This window comes from Polyodon spathula, chromosome 7 (assembly GCF_017654505.1).
Source record: "Polyodon spathula isolate WHYD16114869_AA chromosome 7, ASM1765450v1, whole genome shotgun sequence".
Classification (NCBI taxonomy): domain Eukaryota; kingdom Metazoa; phylum Chordata; class Actinopteri; order Acipenseriformes; family Polyodontidae; genus Polyodon; species Polyodon spathula.
This window is the reverse complement of record NC_054540.1, coordinates 28,385,334-28,408,215: the sequence shown is the minus strand read 5'-3', so window position 1 is coordinate 28,408,215 and position 22,882 is coordinate 28,385,334. Positions and strand designations below refer to the sequence as shown.

The 22,882-nt window shown below is 36.5% G+C and overlaps 1 protein-coding gene across 3 annotated transcripts in view; it reads right to left on the bottom strand.

Moving 5' to 3' along the window:
• Positions 1-2,996: 2,996 nt before the first annotated feature.
• The window catches only part of LOC121318489 (plasma membrane calcium-transporting ATPase 1-like), an 82,824-nt gene continuing 62,938 nt past the window's right edge, over positions 2,997-22,882 (bottom strand). For 2 of the 3 annotated variants that reach the window (XM_041255212.1, XM_041255213.1), the window contains exons 10-22: positions 22,208-22,450; positions 21,210-21,451; positions 20,869-21,106; positions 16,987-17,166; positions 16,806-16,893; positions 16,396-16,502; positions 15,812-16,003; positions 14,689-14,902; positions 14,188-14,399; positions 13,970-14,077; positions 9,282-9,464; positions 8,574-8,660; positions 2,997-5,838 (exon numbers count right to left, since the gene is read on the bottom strand). In XM_041255212.1, the coding sequence (XP_041111146.1) occupies positions 5,509-5,838; positions 8,574-8,660; positions 9,282-9,464; positions 13,970-14,077; positions 14,188-14,399; positions 14,689-14,902; positions 15,812-16,003; positions 16,396-16,502; positions 16,806-16,893; positions 16,987-17,166; positions 20,869-21,106; positions 21,210-21,451; positions 22,208-22,450 (2,424 nt within the window). In that variant the 3' untranslated portion in view covers positions 2,997-5,508. The remainder of the gene's footprint in view (positions 5,839-8,573; positions 8,661-9,281; positions 9,465-13,969; positions 14,078-14,187; positions 14,400-14,688; positions 14,903-15,811; positions 16,004-16,395; positions 16,503-16,805; positions 16,894-16,986; positions 17,167-20,868; positions 21,107-21,209; positions 21,452-22,207; positions 22,451-22,882) is intronic. The other variant, XM_041255214.1, reaches the window with a different exon arrangement.

Here is a 22,882-nt window from a genome sequence, read left to right as displayed (position 1 = left end):
CAGAAGTGCAATAATTGAAGTGACTGTTCTGCTTGGGTGGTCTAACTAGAGCAGAGGTTCCCAACCTTTCCAGGCAAAAAATAGTCTAAATTAGACAACTGCATCTGTGCATTCCCACTTACCAAACACATTATTGTTCCTATTTATCAATCTTTAAAGACTAAAAATAACTTGACCTTTTTATTAATCATGATGAAAATCAATCACATGGTCCCATTTTCAATTATTGTACAATGCCACGTTTCCCAAAAGTTCTTGCCGTTTTAAATACTGTACGCCTATTATAAGCACAATAGCACAGAAAAGTATGCATGCTGATATTGTTCTGTAGGAAAATGTTGGGTTAGAGGCTCAACTTTCACTTAGTAAAAGATTGAATCAATAAAGCTGGCTTGAAAGGCTAATGGAGCGAAATTGCAAAATCCCTCACACTACAAATCAATAGAGATAAGATGATACATTCACAATTATTACCCACTTATAGTATTTTAGTTAATATTAACCCAATTACAAAACTTTTAGTTCAGCTTGGGGGGTGGTGGTGGAACATCAAGGATCACAGTGTGCCTCAACATGTACACGTACCAACATTTGGATTGTATCCGATACATTTACTTGGCATGATGATCCATATTATTGTTTTATGACCTGATGTTGTGTACTTGTAACAGACACACGTTTCTAACATTTGCTATAGTGGTGGATTTTAACCAAGATTTGCTGCCGTAATGTCTTCTACCATTTTTTACATTTATTTTACTCCTTGATATTGTGAGATTTGAGCACATAAAATGTAGGGATTTGATCCACATGAAAGAAGCAAAGTTTCTCTTGGTTTTGAGTGGTTTGTGTGGTCAGTTTTGCATGTAGATGGCAGGACTCACGGTTTCAAGGATTCAGCCATAGGTTTCAGGGTGTATATTATATTATATTATATTATTATATATATATATATATATATATATATATATATATATATATATATATATACACACACACACACACACACACACACACACACACACACACACAGCCGAGAAATAGTTTGTGAACCCCAATGATAATTATGGAAATTCCAAATTTTACCATGATACCCTTCTTGAATCAACACCAGTCTTTTCTTAAATATCCAATTAAGTTTATATTAACCAATTCTATGTCTTTTGAAACAAAATAATGTATGAATTTGACAAACAATGAGTAATTAAGATGCAGGGTATGTGAAAAAGGAAGTGAACCCCTGGCTTTATCAGCTCAATTAAGGGGATAATTAAAATCAGGTGTTTAAATAATTCAGGGGTGAGTTTGGGAGGCCCCACCATATATAAAGATCAGAAACTTTTTGAGTTTGGTCTTCACCATAGAGGTGTGTGGAAACACGTCATGCCAGATCAAAAGAAAACTCGGAGGACCTCAGAAAAAGTTATTGATGCTCAGTCTAGAAAGGGTTACAAAACCATTTCTAAGGATTTGGGGCTCCACCAATCCACTGTCAGACAGATGGAGATAGTTCAAGACCACAGTCACTCTACCCAGGAGCGGCTGTCCTACCAAAATCTCTTCAAGAACAAACCGGAAAGTCATCAAGGAAGTCACAAAAAACCCCAGAGTAACATCTAAGGATCTGCAGGCCACTCACATCTTGACTAATGTGAGTTCATGACTCAACTATCAGAAAAAGACTAAACAAGAATAATGTTCATGGAAGGATAGCCAGGAGGAAACCACTGCTCTTTAAAAAGAACATTGCTGCCTGTCTGAAGTTCGCCAAAGAGCACATAGATGATCCACAAGACTTCTGAAACAATGTTCTCTGGACAGATCAGACAAAGGTAGAACTTTTTAGCCTCAATGAGAAACACCATGTTTCGCGAAAATCAAACACTGCGTTCGAACTGAAAAACCTCATCCCAACCATCAAGCATGGTGGTGGGAGTTTAATGATTTGGGTCTGCTTTACTGCCTCATGACCTGGATGGCTTGCCATCATTGACACAACCATGAATTCCTTATTGTATTAGAAGATTCTAGAGGAGAATGTCAGGCCATCTGTCCGTGAGATGAAGCTGAACCGAAAATGGGTCATGCAACAAGACAATGATCCTAACAAGGCTGAACCGAAAATGGGTCACTGCAACCCAAGACAATGATCTAAACAACAACCTTGTACCAGAGTCTCACAAAACAAGGGCTGCAAAATTCTTAAGGAAAAAATTCCACGTTTTAGAATGGCCTAGTCAAAGTCCAGACCTAAACCCCATCAAAATGTTGTGGTGCCACCAGTTACTGAATCTAAAGGTTCACAAACTTGTCAAATCATTTGTGGATAAATAAATGTTGAAAAAATATCATGTTTTTATGTCATTTGTTTAAATCGGGTTACCTATCTATTATTGGGACTAAGATTAAGATTGATATACACACACACACACACACATACATATATATATATATATATATTGAGAGAGAGAGAGAGAAACAACTCACAGGATTAAAGCACACTGCTTGGTTCTTTTGACATTAAACATTAGATCTCAAATAGAAACCTGCTTCATCTTGTCAGGACTGGTCATCAGGCTTCTTTTTGAAGCTTAACAGCAAAATAACAAAGACCATATTGTACACTGTCAGTTTTAGCTACATTATAATAAAATTGTGCTTTAAGTGCAATATCTTAAGATGTTAATTTTTTTTTCCCCCCCAGAAGTATACCTTGTGTGAAGAGTCAGTCAGTAGCCTCACAGAGAGTACAACCTTTTTAGAATCAGAATTGTCCTCACAAGTCAACCAACTGCATAATGTTTATGCAAACAATCAAACCTTTACTAAGAATGTGAACATCCAGTGCTGACTGTTTAAATTAGTATTACTATTATTGGTAATAATTTGATTTGAATTTACTACTTACGAAATTACCTCATTAGTGATTGTCTATTCCCTGTGCAGTGTAAATGATGAAAAATGTAAAACCCACGACCCTACAGTAGGCTAAATATTAATTTTTTTTTTATTTTTAAAAACCATACACATTACTCGACAAGTTTCAAATGTAAATCGAATCACAATTACCATTAACATTGCTCAAGATAAACAGACATTAAGTATTTTTATTTCCAAATATTAAGATAAAAAAAGGAATCCATAAAAACAGATGGATAAACATTCATTCCCATAACAGGTAGCTGCAGGATAAATTATCTTTTTATGGACTTTTTTCTATTTCTTTTTTGCAAACTCAAGCTGCTTTTTGTAAAGCAAAGAGGAAAAAAATAAATAAAATAATAAAAAAAAAAAACACAACCCAAAATAAAATTTTAAAACATAATAAGCCGATTGAACAGGCAGTCACCTAAACCCCCCTCCCCCATCTCTCTGAAACCCCCATTTCCATTTTACTTTTGATGTTCAAGGTGTCCTGCTGGGTGGGGTGGGGGGAAATCAGCATTTGAACACTACTGCAACACCACAAGGAAAAAAGCAACCCACATGTTTTGCAAGCTAGTTCACAACATAAAAATGAGTTTGTATTTTGACCATAGGCCAACAAACGCCTACTGCTAGTACACATTTGCCACCCTGAGAAAAATATTCTTTAGAACCATGAAACCACCACCCCCCCCCCCCCCCCCAAAAAAAAAAAAAAAAAAAAAACAACCTTAATTTGTAATTTGCTTTAAAACTCCAAACCATGGTTCTACAGGCCAAGAGTTGTCATCACTGCACTTTCATATAAAATGCATGTTTTTTTTAATTTTTATGGTCATGTAACATGCTTTCCCAAAGGGCTGTTATCTTGAAATTAAAGTATATTGTGCAGTGACAGCATTGTATACTTGTTACAATATTTTCTTTCTTTACTTTGTAATTTTTGTATTTCCAGTATATCAGGTGCCCAAAAAATTAAATACAAAAATTTACATAAGAAATAATTGCAGCAACAGTTTTCAGTGTTTTTTTTTTTTTTTTTTTTTTTTTTTTTTACTACATCCCACTAGGTTTTCATTTTCTATTTTCAAAATGGTCCTTACAGCCTTTCTGCTGTAATGACAAGTATCTAAAGCTGTACTAGGGGTTCAAAAAATCAAGTTTTCACTCACATTTGACAAAGACAACCCTATGCTAATGTATAATGAGAAAATAAAAGAACTAATGTTTCTGTGCTTCTCTCAGTTTTTCTTTACTATTTAATCCATTTCTAAGCCTGAGTTAACAAAAAAAAAAAAAAAAAAAAAAAAAAAAAAAAAAAAAAAAAAAAAAGGAAACATTTTATATTAACTTGGCAGGGACTGAAATTCTTTAGGTGTTATCTGAGTGATCACTGAATCACTGAATCAATCAGAGTATGAAATCCTGGTGTTCCTAAAAAAAGGATTGTCTAAAGGTATATTTCTGCTACTTTGAAATGACCTGGAATTCACTAGAATACAATAAAAGCCTTTGTAACCACTGTGTTTCTGGTAGATATGACACCAAATTATTTTAATCCCTGCATTAAAGAATCAACCCCTTACTCATTTTTGATAAAATCAAATATCCAACAGTGTCCCGCAAACTTGGAAAACATAACTTTGAAACAGTTATTTAAAGCAATTAAGAAGTAACTATTTATAGAAATGTAATGGGATAGAGGCATAGTTCCCTGCCCCACCCTCTGTCCTCCAACTTACTACAATGCATCTGCTCTTTGCTACACAAGCCTTAGTGTTATCTGTTTGGCTATTAGTATAAGTCACTCTACAAATATTTAACAAATAAAAATAGTACAGTTTCAACAGAAACACCCTTTCTTGTGAAAATACAGCAGTATCTGAAAGATTACTTTCACTCCATTTTATTTAATCATTTCTCTGCATCGTGTGCCAGGAAGCTTCCACTTACAAACAGATAAAAAGTATCTACAAACCTTGTAAACAGATCTGCATTTTTTTAGAACATAAATAATTCAATATATTAACAGCCACTAGCAAAGTATTCAAATGAGTCGGGGGCCAAGAATTATTATTAATTATTATTATTATAACATCCAGTATCTAACAGTTCTGCCAACACACTTGTTTTTCAGGAGTACTTCCTTTATTACAGCTGATCTTCAGTATGAACAACAGATCCCGCCCCCCCCCCCAAAAAAAAGGTATTTAAACTTTTGAGTTGACAGATGCCACATACACACTTTTGCTTTCAGAGTTCTGTAAGAAAAAATTAAGCAAAGCACCCTCAGGTTTTATGGAAAGCTTTTTTGTACCCCCCTCCCCCCTATCAAGAGGGATATAACAACAAAACCATAAAACTAAATTTAAAGAACTCTACATTCTCACAAATGTCTGCTTCTGTTCCAGTCTGGTGAGCTGTGCATCTTGTTAATCATACAGTGTAAAAGGACATTACTCCCCAGACCCCCCGCCCCCGCCCCTAACCCCTCACATCACACATTTTCCTCCTCTAAAGCACACTCTAGATCTATTATGCATATAAAAATGTGGTTGGTGTGTGCGAGTATGTGTGCTGCAATCAGAGGGAAGTCTCCAGGCTGTGAAGGGGGCTTCCTGGGGATGAAGAGGTAGCCGACTTGCTTGTGTCAAGGGTGAGGTGGATACCGCTGTCAACGGCGTTGTTGTTTTTGTTGGGCGAGGGTGGTGGAGAGGAGTTCCGTGGGGAGGAGGAGTTGCGCTTGGTGGGGGCGTCATCTTCTGCATCTGTGTCATCAATGAGAGGGATGCGGGGCTCGGAACCTTCTATTCGGAACTCAGGCTGGTTCATGAAGTTATGGATGGAGTTTCGGGACTCTGGCTTCTCCAAACCTTCATACAGAGAACTGCGGAATGCATTCACTACTCGGATCTGGGGGACGATGGGATAGAATTAAATCAGCATTTCATAGCAAAATAAAATAAAATAGCATGCTCTCTATTTATCAAATACAGTAAAATGAAGCACCTGTTAATGAGTATATTTTATGGTTAAGTTGTGGTGAAAGTTTGGAATCCACAAAATATCAAGACACGTGAATTTCAGAATCGTGCAGAATGCAGTGAAAACTTGGATAAAACACTTTTAGTTGATAAATATCTTAAATCTACAAATGGGGAATACATATGGACTGTAAAGTAACTTAAACTAAAGTCTGAAGGTACAAATTAATTTACTTACCAGATGTGCATAGATAAAAGCTAAATATTTACATTCTAGCTTCAGTTATTTCCAATTATGTATTGCACATTAAAAACTTGGCATCTGAGCAATACTTTTCCCCAAATTGCAAAAAAAAAAAAAAGAAGTTTAATGCACAAGGTTATTCCTTTCTCATGCTTGGGGTTAGGTCAGTCACCAACTATGGGAAAAACAAAATTAAGAAGCCAGGCAAGTCTAAGCTTACAACACAATGAACTCACAGATCACCAGAAACTGAATTCATGCAGAGCATCACAACCTTTTCTACCTTATTAATAGTGTAAACCTTTGAGTATAGCCCATGGTGACCGCCACAGAATCCAAGATGATACAAACATGCCCAAGGCATTGAAGTTAATAACACGCATTTCTCAAAATGTCAAAGCAGACATAAAATATTAATTTGGGTGTTGCTGCAGGTCACAAATGTTGTTTTTCTGTAAATGTGCTTGATCGGATTTTACACCACCACAAAAGCAAACCATACACTTCTTATAATCTGCAAAACAAAATCACCCTTTTTGGGATTTCTGGAGGCTCTACAAGGCACCCACAGTGACTCCTGATTGCTAAATGTCATTCAGCACCTGAAAAAATAAATAGTATGTAAAAAAGTGAGTAAAGCGTTAAATGGGCAGGCACATCCTTAGCCAACAAGTATCCTGCAAAGAGAAGTACAAATGTTAATACACAGAGATGATTAAGACCATACAAATGTCCCAGCAAAGTGGTGCAGAATCTGAAATTGAAAAAGGTAATAATAAAATAAACAACTGGCTGAAAATAGCTAAAACTGTAGATCAGTAACATTTGGACCTAGTGTAAACATTATGACAAGCTAAACTGGTTCTTATTATTGGAAGAGTGTAGGCCACAGTCGTCATTCTTAAAAAAAAAAAAAAAAAAAAAAAAAGATGATATATTCTGTGCCGGGGGCGGGGACGACGACAAACAATTCTCCTGTCCATGCTGAAATGAACATTTATCTGCCATCAACTTGACATTGCCAAGAAAGGGAAGGTTGGTCCATAATCTGTGTGGCGACTGCAGATAATGTAAAAAGAATTCAGACAACTGAAGCTAAAGTTCAACTTTACTGATGAACGATGGATAAAACCAGACATGCCTGTCACAATGAACAAATGATACAAAAAAATATATTAATTTTTCCACTAAACCAAGACTTATTATACAGGACCAAATATAGCAAGACACCAAATTATTAGTACAGTGTGTGTTTTTATAACAAACTCATTAGGTTACCCAACACAAAAGCAATACCTTGAACATGCTTATGTCTAAAATGTGTGCTTCGAGATGTCTAAGAAATTTAAAATCTGCACCTGATATGACAATTGTAAGAAAAGCATAACATAAAAAAGGAACAGTTTTATCTTAAAATGAAACAGGAAATAGACACACACAACAGTAAAGGGAAGTTCATAAATATCCATGTTATATGAGGGATGCAACAGAAGTTTGATTAGGCAGCCCTTTTTTGGGGGGGGGATTGACTAAATTGGAACTCAAGTAGCTGGGAAAAAATTAAATAAATACTTAATGTTAATGTTAAGACTAATAGCTTATATATTAAAAAAGTAGCCATTGCCACATTTGGTGCTGGTGCCAAATGTATCACTGCGATAGTGGTCCCCTGGAAAGCAAACAAAACTCCATGGCAGTGGATAGTTCCTGATATTGCAGACTATCACTGCATGACAGACCCTGAGAATTCTGAAGACTCTTTGCTGTGAATCAACTGTAAACAGATACTATGGTTTATAAGAAAACTAATTCAGTTTAATATCAGCTACCCATTTTTGTTGCTTTAATTCTGTTTGTAAAGAAAAAAAGTTAAAGATTATGTAACCCACCATCTTCGATACTGACACAACCGAACAATAGGAAGTGCGACAACTTGTGATACAGTAAGTAGCAGCCTACTGTTTGTAAAAAAGTTTAGGATTACTGTGACCACGGGCATATACTCAAAACTTTTACACTCACTGTTTCTGCAGAAACTAGTTGGGGTTGTTCCCACTTACTATGAACTAAAGGCACAGCAACTGCAGGCAGACAAGCCCACAGACACAGCTTTTGCATAACTCCAACAGCTCTATTGTCCTTTTGAAAATGAAATACAAAAAAAAAAAAAAAACTACTATATGGCTTCAGTGTCCCTGTAATTATATAAATGTTCAGCTTTATGGAAGATGACTTATTTTTGTTTGTTTGGAAAAGGAGAAATTAGGAAAGAATGAGAAACGTTAGGCGAGTGGACCAGGAAATGTTAAATTACATGCACTAAGAAACACGCACTCACACCCCACAGTAGTAGAAGCAGTGGTGGTAGTAGCAGCAGCAGAAGAAAACACTACATGTGTAGGGCTAGAAATATGTGTTACATCATGATGCTGGCTGGTGATGGAGGGTTGCCGCCTTAGAGTCCCCTGAAAGGAACTTCCACTCTGGAAAGCATTCACTACATCCATCTGTAAGGAATCAGAGATTGTGACAGCATGCTCAGAACAGAGAGATAGAACAAGAGAAAGGCCCATTCCATCCAGATACATAAGAGCAAAAGAAAGGCACTTTTATTTATGGTCAATAGTTTGGTTTTTTGATTCCAGCAGTACCTTAGGCTGACCTAACTGTCCAATCTTTTCAATTTTCTGTCATTAATCTTTAGAACTTCCAGATAATTAAGCACATCTAAAACAGTCGTTCACATCAGCACCTGTAATAAATAATTTTAGGATAAAACTGGAAACACATTCCAACAAATTTCAACATAAAGTTGGATAGCTAATTTTCTTCATAAAAAAGTGCCTGGGCAATTTATTCTGCCAGGTTCTGTCTAGCTCAAAGTCATTCTAACTGGATGCTTAACAAGATTGCCTGACATACCTGGACAGAACTTTAAAACCGATACAGGGTTAAAAAGTTTAGGCGTTCAGAAAAGCAAGATAGAGAAGAGTAGATGGCAGAAAGTCAGTAACTGTGAAGCTGTAAAATAGTAGATGCATTGTGTAAGAGAATTTGCTGGAGAGTCACTCAATCTGTCACAGCTGTTGTGGAGGTCAGGAACACCTGGGCATGTAGGATAAACACACCTGGGTCTGAATTCTGTTGAGTCCTCGGAACCAGAGAATCTGTCCACGGCGCAGTTCTCTCTCTCCATGGTCAATCTCCTCCATATCCTCCCCCAGCTCCTCGTCTGGATAATCATCCTTCGGCGTGCCATGGCCTGCCTCCTTCAGGAACTTCAACCGGCTTGTTGGAATTGAGGAAATCACCTGTGAACCAGTACATTATAATTCATTTTTCTGAAAACACTTAATTCAGGTTATACCATCAGCAATTTTTTTATTTTTTGTTTTAAGTTAAGAAAACTTAGGGATCATATCACATACCTAACTTTCTTTTTATAAAACAAGCTTGCTGCTGCTGCTACTACGACTACTACTTTTGCCAGATATCTACTTTGACAATCAATACAATTTGTTAAACTAGACTATGTTTTCCTGGGATAATATTTCAGGAAATTCTGTTTTAGTGTTACACTTAAAGCAATTAAATATCATACATTACTTTAGGGGCTGTATTATTTAATTAAAGCAGGTATACTTTATATGTTTGCATTTGTAATCTAAACTAACACCTACAACATTAGGTAAAGCTTCCAAATAAGCAGGAGACAGGGGGCATACTGTGTATGGTTATGTTTTTACTTGATTATGGAATCCATACTTTCCAACACATCTACCCAACTGTTAAAATGCTTCCTTCCTGCATTTAATACATCTGTTTTGCACCACTTATCTGTTTAAACAGCTAAACCAGCTAACCCTTATCAGTCAAAAAAATGACATAGCATTGTAAGTTTGTAAAATCTAAATCTGCATAAATATTAGGCTATATTATTGCTTCCAAAGTGAACATTACTTAGGATTTATTTAATTTACTTAATGCATTCCTTTTAAGTTATTCATAGTAAATTATTGATGTAAAACTGCACCAAGTAAAACTGATAAACTTTAAAAGGATTACAAAATAAATAAATAAATAAATAAACAAACAAACAAACCAGGAGATGCATAATTACACAATTTGTTCTGTACTACCATCGTTTGGTCTGAATGTAAAGAAGAAAGAAAAAAGACTAAGCATGACAAGCAGAGTAGCAAGCATTAATTATTTATTCACTCTGGGGCTGGAAAATAATTGTGTCATCTAGTATCAAGTTTTATACAAACACTGTTATGTAACACCATTATCTGCATTATAGATAACTTAAAAAAAAAAAAAAAAAAAAATAATATCTGGCTTTGTTTAGGCCACAGGACATCACCTTTATTCACTGCTGAACTGCCACATGTATTTTCCATTAAAATGACAATATGGACCAGAAATGACAGAAGTCTCAACAAGAGTCAATAATAAAAAGTAATGAAATAAAGGTACTTGCTCTCTGGTTCAAATCCTGCCTAGTGTAGCTGGAATGTACTGCCATTTATCAACACTCTAGCATGATATGAAATAATTAAAACGCATGGCTGAAGACACGGCGCACACGGGAAGGCTTCACCTATCTTGATCATTGGACCACATTCTACAACGAGGACTACCTGTATATACGGGGTGGACTGCACTTAAACAAAAAGGGAACCAGTCTATTTGGAGAAAACACCCTCGAGCAGGTTCAGAAGCATTTAAACTAGAAAGGAAGCGGGTAGAAATCAACAAAACAGAAGGGAGACCGCATCAAAACAAGGACAACAACTCAGGTAAGACAACCATTAAATGTATTTATCTAAACGCTAGAAGTATCAGAAACAAATTTTTATAACTTGAAGCTACTGCACTAACAAGTAACTATGATGTGATAGGTGTTACAGAAACTTGGTTGTCTGAGAGTGATGGGGACGAATATAATATTAGTGGGTATACACTGTACAGGAAAGACAGACAGGACAAAACAGGCAGAGGGGTAGCACTATACATAAGAAACAGTCTTGAAGCCCAGGTGTTAAACCTGGACAAAGAAAATAAAACCAAATCAATATGGGTCAGAATAACGGACAAAAATTCAAAGGGCATAATAACAGCAGCATGCTATAGTCCGCCAGATTCAGATGGTGAGCAAAATAATCTGTTATACAATGACATTAGAAATGCATGTAGCAAAGGAGAAGCCATACTAATGGGGGATTTCAACTTCCCCCATATAAAATGGGAAAACCCAGGGGAGAGCACGACGGATGAAATTGAAATGGTGGAAATGACAAATGACTGCTTCCTAACACAATCTGTCAAGGCACCCACTAGAGGGGAGGCATGCCTTGATTTAGTCTTTTCAAATAACGAAGACAGAATAACTAAAACAGAGGTCAGAGAACCACTAGCAAACTCAGACCACAATATGGTCTCATTTGAAGTGCTTTTTAAAATCCCAGAAGTAATGATTAAAGCTAAGGTTTACAATTTTAGGAAAGCAAACTATGAAGGTATGAAACAGAGACTAACAGAAGTAGATTGGAGTAAAATAGAGGAAACATCCATAGAAAAATGGCTGTTCTTCAAAAAATAGTACTAGAGGCGCAAAACAATTACATCCCTAAAGTAGACAAATCTAAATTGCCAAAATGGTTTAATAGATCAATTAAAAAAAAATATTCAGCGAAAAAAGGCACTTTACAGAGCATTAAAAAGGGACCAAAAAGAAAGTACACAGAAAGAGTACACAGAACTGCAAACGCCAGTCAAAAACGAAGTTAGAAAGGCCAAGAGAGAAATAGAAATGAACGTTGCTAAGGGGGCTAAAACCAATTCCAAAATATTTTTCCAATATTACAACAGCAAAAGAACATTCAAATAGGAGGTTAAATGTGTAAGAGATACAAATGGCAAAATCATAGATGAAGAAAAAAAAAATCAAATATATTAAATGATTACTTTTCACAAGTTTTTACAAAGGAAGATACTGACAACATGCCCCACATGTCATCCAGTTCCTATCCAGTTTTAAATAACTTTAGCATAACTGAGGCAGAAGTGTTAAAGGGACTAGGAGCTCTTAAAATAAACAAATCCCCTGGGCCGGATGAGATCCTCCCAATAGTACTCAAAGAAATGAAAGAAGTTATTTACAAACCGCTAACCAAGATCATGCAACAGTCTCTTGACACAAGGCTGGTACAGACAGACTAGAAAATTGCAAACGTAATACTGATCCACAAAAAGGGAAACAAAACTGAACCAAGTAACTACAGACCAATAAGCCTGACTTCTATTATATGCAAACTTGTCAACATGGTTTTAGGAAAGGGAGATCATGTCTAACTAACCTGCTTGATTTTTTGCAACATCAATAATGGATAATTGCAAAGCATATGACATGGTTTATCTAGATTTCCAGAAAGCTTTTGACAAAGTCCCACATAAAAGATTAATTCTCAAACTGAACGCAGTACGGATTTAAGGAAACACATGTACATAGATGGTTAACTTGTAGAAAACAGAAAGTACTGATTAGAGGAGAAACCTCAGAATGGAGTGCGGTAACCAGTGGAGTATTAGGTCCTCTGTTATTCCTAATCTACATTAATGATTTAGATTCTGGTATAGTAAGCAAACTTGTTAAATTCACAGACGACACAAAAATAGGAGTGGCAAACACTGTTGCAGCAGCAAAGGTCATTCAAAATGATCTAGACAAGATTCAGAACTGGGCAGACACATGGCAAATGACATTTAATAGAGAAAAGTGTAAGGTACTGCACGCAGGAAATATAAATGTGCATTATAAATATCAGATGGGAGATACTGAAATTGGAGAAGGAATCTATGAAACAGACCTAAGAGTTTTTGTTGACTCAGAAATGTCTTCATCAAGACAATGTGGGGAAGATATAAAAAAGGCCAACAAGATGCTCGGATACATTGTGAAAAGTGTTGAATTTAAATCAAGGGAAGTAATATTAAAACTGTACAGTGCATTAGTAAGACCTCATCTTGAATATTGTGTGCAGTTCTGGTCACCTCGCTATAAAAAAAGATATTGCTGCTCTAGAAAGAGTTCAAAAAAGAGCGACCAGAATTATTCCGGGTTTAAAATGCATGTCATAAGCAGACAGGCTAAAATAATTGAATCTGTTGAACAATCTGTTGAGTCTTGAACAAAGAAGACTACGCGGCGACCTAATTCAAGCATTCAAAATTTTAAAAGGTATTGACAATGTCGACCCAAGGGACTTTTTCGACCTGAAGAAAGAAACAAGGACCAGGGGTCACAAATGGAGATTAGACAAAGGGGCATTCAGAACAGAAAATAGGAGGCACTATTTTTTACACAGAGAATCGTGAGGGTCTGGAATCAACTCCCCAGTAATTTCATTGAAGCTGACACCCTGGGATCCTTCAAGAAGCTGCTTGATGAGATTCTGGGATCAATAAGCTACTAACAACCAAACGAGCAAGATGGGCTGAATGGCCTCCTCTCGTTTGTAAACTTTCGTATGCTCTTATGAATGCCAGTAATTAGGTAGTTGTTACATTCATCAAATACCTATTGTATGAAATAAGGCAATTATAGAAATATTATTCAGAAATATTCCTGACACCGAGTCCACAGAGAACACGGTGATTATACTCACAAAAACAGAATCCAAATTGGTCCAACTATTTCATATTTTTCTCTCTTTTATTGGAAAACCCAATTAAAATTAAATTTTGAATCCAAAAAATGTTATCCTTATTTTACATCTAAAAATGTGATAAATGTTAAGAAAGCAGGATTTACCTGGCCCCAAATAAGTGCTCCAATTCCCAGGAACACACACCACAACCAGTGCTCAATACCAAGTCCTACACAGCTAAAGGGTTTTCCACCAAACTGGACAATAATAATCTGAAAGAAAAATCAATTGTAAATTAACAACCTTTCCTTTCACATAATAGTGTACATTTGTATAGTAGAATAAATGAATACAACAATGAATGTATAATTTATATACTCACTTGTATAACAAATGTTCCAAACACAATGCTGCAGAAGATTAGGTTATTGAAGATGCCCTCAAAGACATTCCTTTCTCCATGAATCTTGCGGGCATTAATTTCATTGAATAGCTGCATCATGACAAATGTGTTAAAGACTATAGTGTAGTGCTCTGATGGAGGGGCATGAAGTGGTGCATTCCTCCCACTGTCAATGTCAAAAATCTTCTCACCTGGAAATATTACCACCAAATATAACTTAATTGTCTTTACAGGGTCATTCTGTGATTCTATACTATCAAGTCTAATTATATAATTCAAGTCTAACACATACAAAAAGGTATAATAAGAATCTTGTCTGAATTTAAGATACAATACTCATGCTTATAATTAAATATTAATGTAATTTAAATAATTGCAAAGGAAGCAAAAACAGTATTATGCTGACACTGAGAATCAGTCAGTCAGGGTGATAAAATTCTAAAATTGGATTGCCTGAGAATGAAATAAAAGCAGTCTTACCAACAAATAAGAGAGTAAAAATAACAATCAACTGATAAACGCCATGCCCCAGAATGTTTTTCATCATGGTGCGAGAAATCAGGGGTTTGTTTCTGCCATAGGGTTTTCTCAGGAGCAGGGACTCAGTGGGTGGTTCAGTGGCCAACGCCAGAGAGGCAAACGTGTCCATAATAAGATTTACCCACAACATCTGCACTGCTTTCAAAGGAGAGTCCTAAGAATAGTTTGAACAATAGCAGAAATAAGAAAAGGCTATTATCTATGGACAAGTTTTTCACTTTGAAAAGATGGCATAGGGTGGCAGACAATGTATTCCTTTAAAGCTCACATTCTTTAGAAAAACAAAAAATTATAATTTGATAATTTTATTATAGTTCAGCTTGTTGTATGTTTTTTTTATTTGTACTTGCACTGATGACATTCTTCAAAATCAAATACATTTTGTAACTGTTTTAAGTACAAGGAAACACTTAATTCTCGGCGAAACTCAAATACCATTATATGCTCAACATTTAAAGCTGTCATTATTCTTGTTTGCATAACATGCTGCAGCAACGTTTTTAAATAATGCTCAAAAATGTTATCTATGAAAGAATAGCCATGTGGATTTTCATATATTTGAACTGAAAGATAACCACAGACTGAAAATTAATTGCTTTCAACTGATGGCAAGACAGGGATTGTGTCTGGGAGTCATAATAATTTGTGTAATAATCAAAACATTTTAGTGGTTTGTGTGGGCACCATTTAGTTCTTTGAAAAAAGAAACAAAACAACCTTTCCACTGTTCCTTATGACAATCTGACATGTAAAATCTAAGCCAGACTAAAATCAGTAACATTAAAAAAATTATGTTTTAAAGCTAGTTCAGTTAAAAATGTGCTAATAGATAAATAAATAAAGAAAAAAGGATGTGACCTATAATTGACCATTTTCAACCAAATCTTCATGCTCTTGTGAAAAATGAACTCTCAGCTGTAAAGCTGTGTTAAAGCTAGTTGATATTCCCATAAATGTAATAGATAAATTCTGTGACCTAGAATGGCCTCTAGACTTATGTAAATATATGCAAATTTCTCTATACACACACACACCATAGCTGACTACACAAAATAACATTTACCTGAGTAATGCAGGCCCCTGTGAAAGCGACAATTACAGCTACAACATTGACAGTAAGCTGGAACTGAAGGAACTTGGAGATGCTGTCATACACATTCCTGCCCCACATCACTGCCTTAACAATGCTGGAGAAGTTATCATCGGTAAGAATGATATCAGAGGCTTCTTTAGCTACATCAGTGCCAGCAATTCCCTTGAAAATGGAAGACACAATATTACATTTAACAACAAATATCAGGGAGTTACAGCAATTAATACTGCAGATACTGCCAAAAACTATCCAAGTAATACAACACTCACATTAACCCATACTTTGAAATGTTCAATCACATCACCAGTAGAAGCTAATTTAGAAATGCAAATATTCAAGATGTGGAATAAAATCATTCCACAAGGTAATGAAGGTAGACAAATGCAAAATGATTAAAAAAAAAAAAATCAATTATATCAGGGCGTTTCAGACTACAAGTTTTTTTTTTTTTTTTTTTTTTTTTTTTTTTTTTTTTTAACTTGTGGGGCTACTGCACTTTCACGGATGAAACACATTGGTTATTTATGGCCTAATTGAACACAGTAGAAACATACCATAGCAAACCCAACATCTGCTTTCTTTAGGGCAGGTCCATCATTGGTACCGTCTCCAGTTACCGCAACAACCTGCCTTTGTTCTGCTACTGTGCTGTCAATAATACCTACAGGATTTAAAAATGTTGTAAGTCAAAAACTTGTAATTTTTTGCACAACTTTTGCACATTTTAGTCAGTAACTTATAAAACACTTAAAGCACAGCACTTGGAAGAGACTCAAGTAAATTAATCTAACGTATGCACAATGCAGTGCATTAAATAAGCAGCCTATACATCATGGTTTTCAACTGAAGCCAAAATGGACCAAGAAAAAAAAGTTCACTGAAGTGTTTAAATATCATTAAACACCCCCTGCATCTTCTCAAATAATATCCAAAATGTGAGCTCTACTAAAAGTGTTCAATGTACCTTTTACTAGTGTGTGCTTATCAGTGGGGGAGGATCTTGCAAGTACTCGAAGCTTAGGCCAGATCTTATCTATGCGCTCCTGCTCAATCTAGAAAGAAAGCAAAAGAAACCAAATAATTAAGACCAAAATAATAAAATTTGTAAAAAATGTTACTGAAAAGATTCTGAAAAAAGAGCTTACCTCTCCCTTTTCATTGCGGATCCGCCTGTTAAACTCTTTACCCTCTATGCACAAGAAATCATCTCCTGGTAGCAGAATTCCGCACTTTATGGCAATAGCACGAGCTGTGTTAATGTTGTCCCCTGTAACCATGCGAACCGTGATACCAGCACGCTGGCACATCCTGATTGCATCTGGAACCTGGTCAGGACAGTTTACATTTAAAAAACAACTTGCATTTTGAAATGAAAGTTGAAATGATTAAATTGATATTTCAAAAATGTTGCCAAAAAGACAAGTTGGTTTAGTTGCATAACAGTCTTAAAGGAGTGATAACCAATGATAATCAATGATAAGTCTGCCTGTCGCAAGCTTGAGCGCAAGTGGAGGTCGTTTGGACCAACGGTTCACAGAGAGATCTGGACCGACGATCTCAGTAGGTAAAGGCATGCGCTTGCCGCTGCCAGGGTGAAGTACTTCTCTGAAATCATAACTATGGGACACAGTAAACCCGATGTTCTCTTTAAGATCATTGACAAAATCCTACATCCAGCCACCGACAGATCCATCTCCCATTCATCCTCCTCTCCTACCTGTCATGATTTCTCCTCTTTCTTTCAGAACAAAATTGACAACTTCCATTCTATGCTCTCTGACCATAAACCCAGTCTACTACAGTGGCTCTCAAAAGTATTCACCCCCTTGGACTTTTCCACATTTTATTGTGTTACAACATGGAATCAAAATTGATTTAATTAGGAGTTTTTGCCACTGATCAACACAAAAAAGTCCACAATATCAAAGTTAAAAAATAAAAATCTACAAATTGTTCTAAATTAAATTAAAAATATAAAACAGAAAATAACCGATTGCATAGGTATTCACCCCCTTTGCTATGACACACATCAATAAGCTCTGGTGCAACCAATTGTCTCATAATTCAGAAGTCACACAATTAGTTGAATGGAGTCTACCTGTGTGCAATTAAGGTGTTTCACATGATTTCAGGTTAAATACATGTGTCTTTGGGAGGTCGCACAGTTGGTTAGTACATTTCCTAACAAAAACTACATCATGAAGACGAAGGAACATTCAAAGCAAATCCAGAATAAGGTTCTTCAAAAGCACCAATCATTGGTAGGCTATAAGAAATTTCCAAGGCATTGAATATCCCCAGGAGCACAGTAAAGTCCATTATTAAGAAATGGAGATAATATGTCACAACTGTGAATCTGTCTAGAACAGGCTGTCCTCAAAAACTGAGTATCCGGACAAGGAGGGCACTAGTCAGGGAGGCCACCAAGAGGCCTATGGCAACTCTAAAAAGGAGTTACAGTCTTCCACGGCTGAGCTGGGAGACACTGTGCATACAGCAACAATAGCCCGGGTGCTTCACGAAACTGGCCTTTATGGGAGGGTGGCAAAAAGAAAACCACTGTTGAAAAAACTTGCATCAAATCTCGGCTAGAGTTTGCCAGAAGGCAGGTGGGAGACTCCGAGACCAAGTGGAAGAAGATTCTATGGCCTCAACGCTAAGCGCTATGTTTGGTGCAAGCCTAATACCGCATATGATCCTGTGATCACCATCCCTACCATGAAGCATGGTGGTGGCAGCATCAAGCTATGTGGATGCTTCTCTGTGTTAAGGCCTGGAAAGCTTGTGAAGATAGAGGGCAAAATGGATGCAGCAAAGTACAGAGAAATCCTGGAGGAAAACAAGTCCACAAGAGACCTGGGACTTGGGAGAAGATTCATCTTCCAGCAGGATAATGACCCCAAACATACAGCCAAAGCCACACTGGAGTGGCTTAAAAACAAAAAAGTCAATGTCCTGGAGTGGCCCAGTCAAAGCCCGGACCTCAATCCAATTAAGAATATGTGGAAACAGTTGAAAATTGCTGTTCACCAAAAGGTCCCCATCCAACTTGACGGAGCTTGAGCAATTTTGCAAAGAAGAATGGGCAAACATTGCAGTGTCCAGATGTGCAAAGCTGGTAGAGACTTATCCAAATAGACTCATGGCTGTAATTGCTGCCAAAGATGCCTCTACGAAATATTGACTCAAGGATGTGAATACTTATGCAATCAATTATTTTCTGCTTTGTATTTGTAATTAATTTAGAACAATTTGTAGATTTTATTTTTCACTTTGACATTATGGATTTTTTTTTGTGTTGATCAGTGGCAAAAACTCCTAATTAAATCCATTTTGATTCCACGTTGTAACACAATCAAAATATGGAGCAGTCCAAGGGGGTGAAAACTTTTGATAGCTACTGTATTTGACCACTTTGACTCTCTTCTGGTTGCCCCTCCTGCCCTCTCCTCTTTTTCACCTCTCCATTGTTCATGTCCCTGGCTTACTGTTGAAATCAACTACTACCACGTGCCCCCTGGACTCCTGGCCGATTAACCTTGTCGGTCTCTGTGCTTCTGGTCTTGCTCCTTCAATTATGTAGACTCTCAAACTGTCCCTGGTTCCTGTTGCTCTTAAGGTTGCCCAAGTTACCCCGGTACTCAAATCACCCTCCCTTGACCTGGCTGACTTATCTAATTTCCATCCCATCTCCAATCTCCTTTTTCTCCCTAAAACTCTCGAAAGGGCTGTAGCCAGTCAGCTGATGAAACACCTCACAGATAACAATCAGCTTGAATCCCTACAGTCTGGCTTCTGGCCGCATCACAGTACTGAAACTGCTCTATTCCGGATTGACAATGATCTCCTGCTTAATGCTGATGCTCCCTCTGTGCTTGACTGAACAACCACTTTTGACACCATGGATCATGGCATTCTTATTGACCGCCTTTAGAAATATGCTGTAATCTCTGGTACCTGTATCTCCTGGATTTTCTCTTATCTATCTAGACGCATGCAGTCTGTTGTCTAGGCTGAATGCAGTGGTGTCGCAAACCCAGTCACTTGTGGTGTCCCCCAAGATCTGTTCTTGGGCCCCTTCTCTTCAATATCTACATGCTTCCCTTGGGTCACCTCACCCGCCAACACAGCCTCATGTTTCACTCCTATGCTGAGGACACCCAACTCTACTTAAAACTTGACCCTGGAAGCCCTTCTGCCATGGTCTGGCTCTCTGCTTGCATTCAAGGCATCGAGGCCTGGATATCTGCCAATTTTCTTCAGCTGAACAATAGCAAATCTGAACAACTTCTAGTAGGATCTAAAACTCAACTCAAGAATCTCAATATAGATACTCTGAACCTGTCTGCTACTGCCTTCCCCTCCCAGTACGAAGCCTTGGTATACTTCTTGACAGCAACCTCTCCTTTGATGCCCACATCTCCTTCTTGGTCAAAACCCCCCCAGTCTTGCCCAGCTGCACTGGCTACCTGTGAAGTTCAGAATTACTTTCAAAACTCTCCTGCTCACCTACAATGCCCATCATCACACAGGTTTTTGCTACTATTTCTTATATTATGCACATCTCTGTATTTTTGGTGTTACTACATCTTGTAAAGCGCTTTGTTATTGTGGTCCACTATGAAAGTCACTACATAAAATAAAGATTGATATAGTGTAAAGTGTGTGTGTATAATATTCTCTCTCTCTCTGTATATATATATATATATATATATATATATATATATATATATATATATATATATATATATATATATATATATATATATATATATATATAGACACACTATATATATATATATATATATATATATATATATATATATATATATATATATATATATATATATATATATATATACACACACACACACACACACACACACACACACACACACACACACACACACACACACATATATATATATATTATAGACACACACACACACATTTTTTTAAGTTAATACAGGATATGCAAATACTTTGAATTCAAACAAACAAATAAATACAAAAATAAAGCTTCTTACTTCAGGCCTGACAGGGTCCTCAATCCCCACAACACAAATACAGGTGAGGCTGGTTAAAATATCATTCTCATTGTCCCATTCAGGCTCCGAATCTCCAGCAGGGAAGTCCCTATATGCCAAGCAGATAGTTCTCAATCCATCTGATGCCATAGGCTCAATTACTTTCTTTATCATATCATCACGGTCCCTGGGTCTAAAAAGTTTGGCTTCCCCATCCGCATTGAGAATTCTATAACACCTAGAAAAAAAAATATATAAAAATGTGCACTTTTCATATGTGTTTTGCAAGCAGAATTATCATAGACCATTAAAAAAGCAGGGACTGAATATGTGTTTCTTACTTTTTCAGGAGGATCTCTGAGGCTCCCTTGCTAAACATACGGTAACTGCCATCGGCATTCTTTAGAACAGTGCTCATGGATTTTCGGACAGAGTTGAAAGTATAGACTTTGTAGAGTTTTTCCTCTGGAATTTCATTTCGAACAGCCTGGTAGTCTCTCTTCAAGTCCAAAGCAAAACCCAGCAAGGAACATTCTGTCTTGTTTCCAACTTGGCGTGGCAGGCCACCTTCCTTCTCAGGAGACTACAAGGATTAAAGAAAAAAGCCTCATTAAAAGGTTTTTGGTGGTTTTTTTTTTCTAGAATCTAGTAATTTGAAGTTAAAACATTTTTAGCCACTCTTAAAATAATTTAAAGAGTAGCCCAATTATTATTATTTTTTTTTTATAATTATATGATAGTGTAAGGATTATTGCCCACATTGCCAAACTGGTAACACAGCAAACTTTTTTTTTTCTTTTTTAAATCTCTTCCCACAGAGATCAGAAGACACCCCCCCCGATCTCAAACCCCAGTGCACTGGAACCGACATGTTGAAAACAGACTTTAAACTTACAAGTGTAAAAAGCCATCAGGATGTAACCAATGAAAAGAAAAAATGCAGATACATTTAAAACAGTTGTAGCAACACATGGGGACTATGTTTTCAAACCCCGCTACTTACTCTAAATTATTCATGTAATTGTGAAACATTTCCAATTTTATATATATATCTTGATTTACTTCTATCTGCTTGTAGTCTTGCAGATTTACCCCAAACAAATCAGTGGCCAGAACTGAGGACTACATGTCCGAGATTGTAATATCGTCAAGAACATGTGAGCATTATATGCTTTTGCCCATACATCTCTTATGAAAGATGAACCTTTTCTCTCTCTCTCTCTCTCTCTCTCTCTCTCTATACAGACACACACACACACCACATATATATATAGATTATAAAACAAACAAACAAACAAACAAAAAAAACACACACACCTACAAATGTAATTCTACTTACCAATATTTTAGTAGTGTAAGCGCAGTTGACCCCAATCCCTGTAACAAGGAGATCCAAACACTTTTCAGGAACAGCTTCAGGTTCAGGGACCCTTCTATAATGCTTTTCCCCAATAAAGACTTGGACTACAGTCATTCTATTCATGGTCAGAGTTCCCGTTTTATCAGAGCAGATAGCTGTAGCATTGCCCATGGTTTCACAGGCATCAAGATGTCTGACCAAATTATTATCTTTCATCATTTTCTATAAGGAAAGAGAAAGGAAAAACATGCTATTCACAAAATGAACAGGTGTATTTTTAATCATGTTAAATGTAATATACATCCAGTAGCAGGGTTTCCCTTGGGTTCTTGATTTTTGTAGTCACTAGTGACTAATCCTTTCTATAAACATTAGTCACTCCAGATATTCAGTAGTCACTACTGGCGCACAGCTCAAGTCTTCAAGAGTGTTATGAATCCTGTTTTTATTTTATACCTTAAATCGCTGTATTAACCAAAACAATTATTTAATTAAACAATTTTAATAATGCTCTACAGTTAAACAAATTGGTCATTTACAGCTGTAAACTTTTAGAACTTTAAAGCTCAAGAACAAGCTTTATTTGCCCTGAAAAGCTACACAGACACAGAATGCATTATGAAGTACTTATACCAGGATTTATTTATTTTTTGC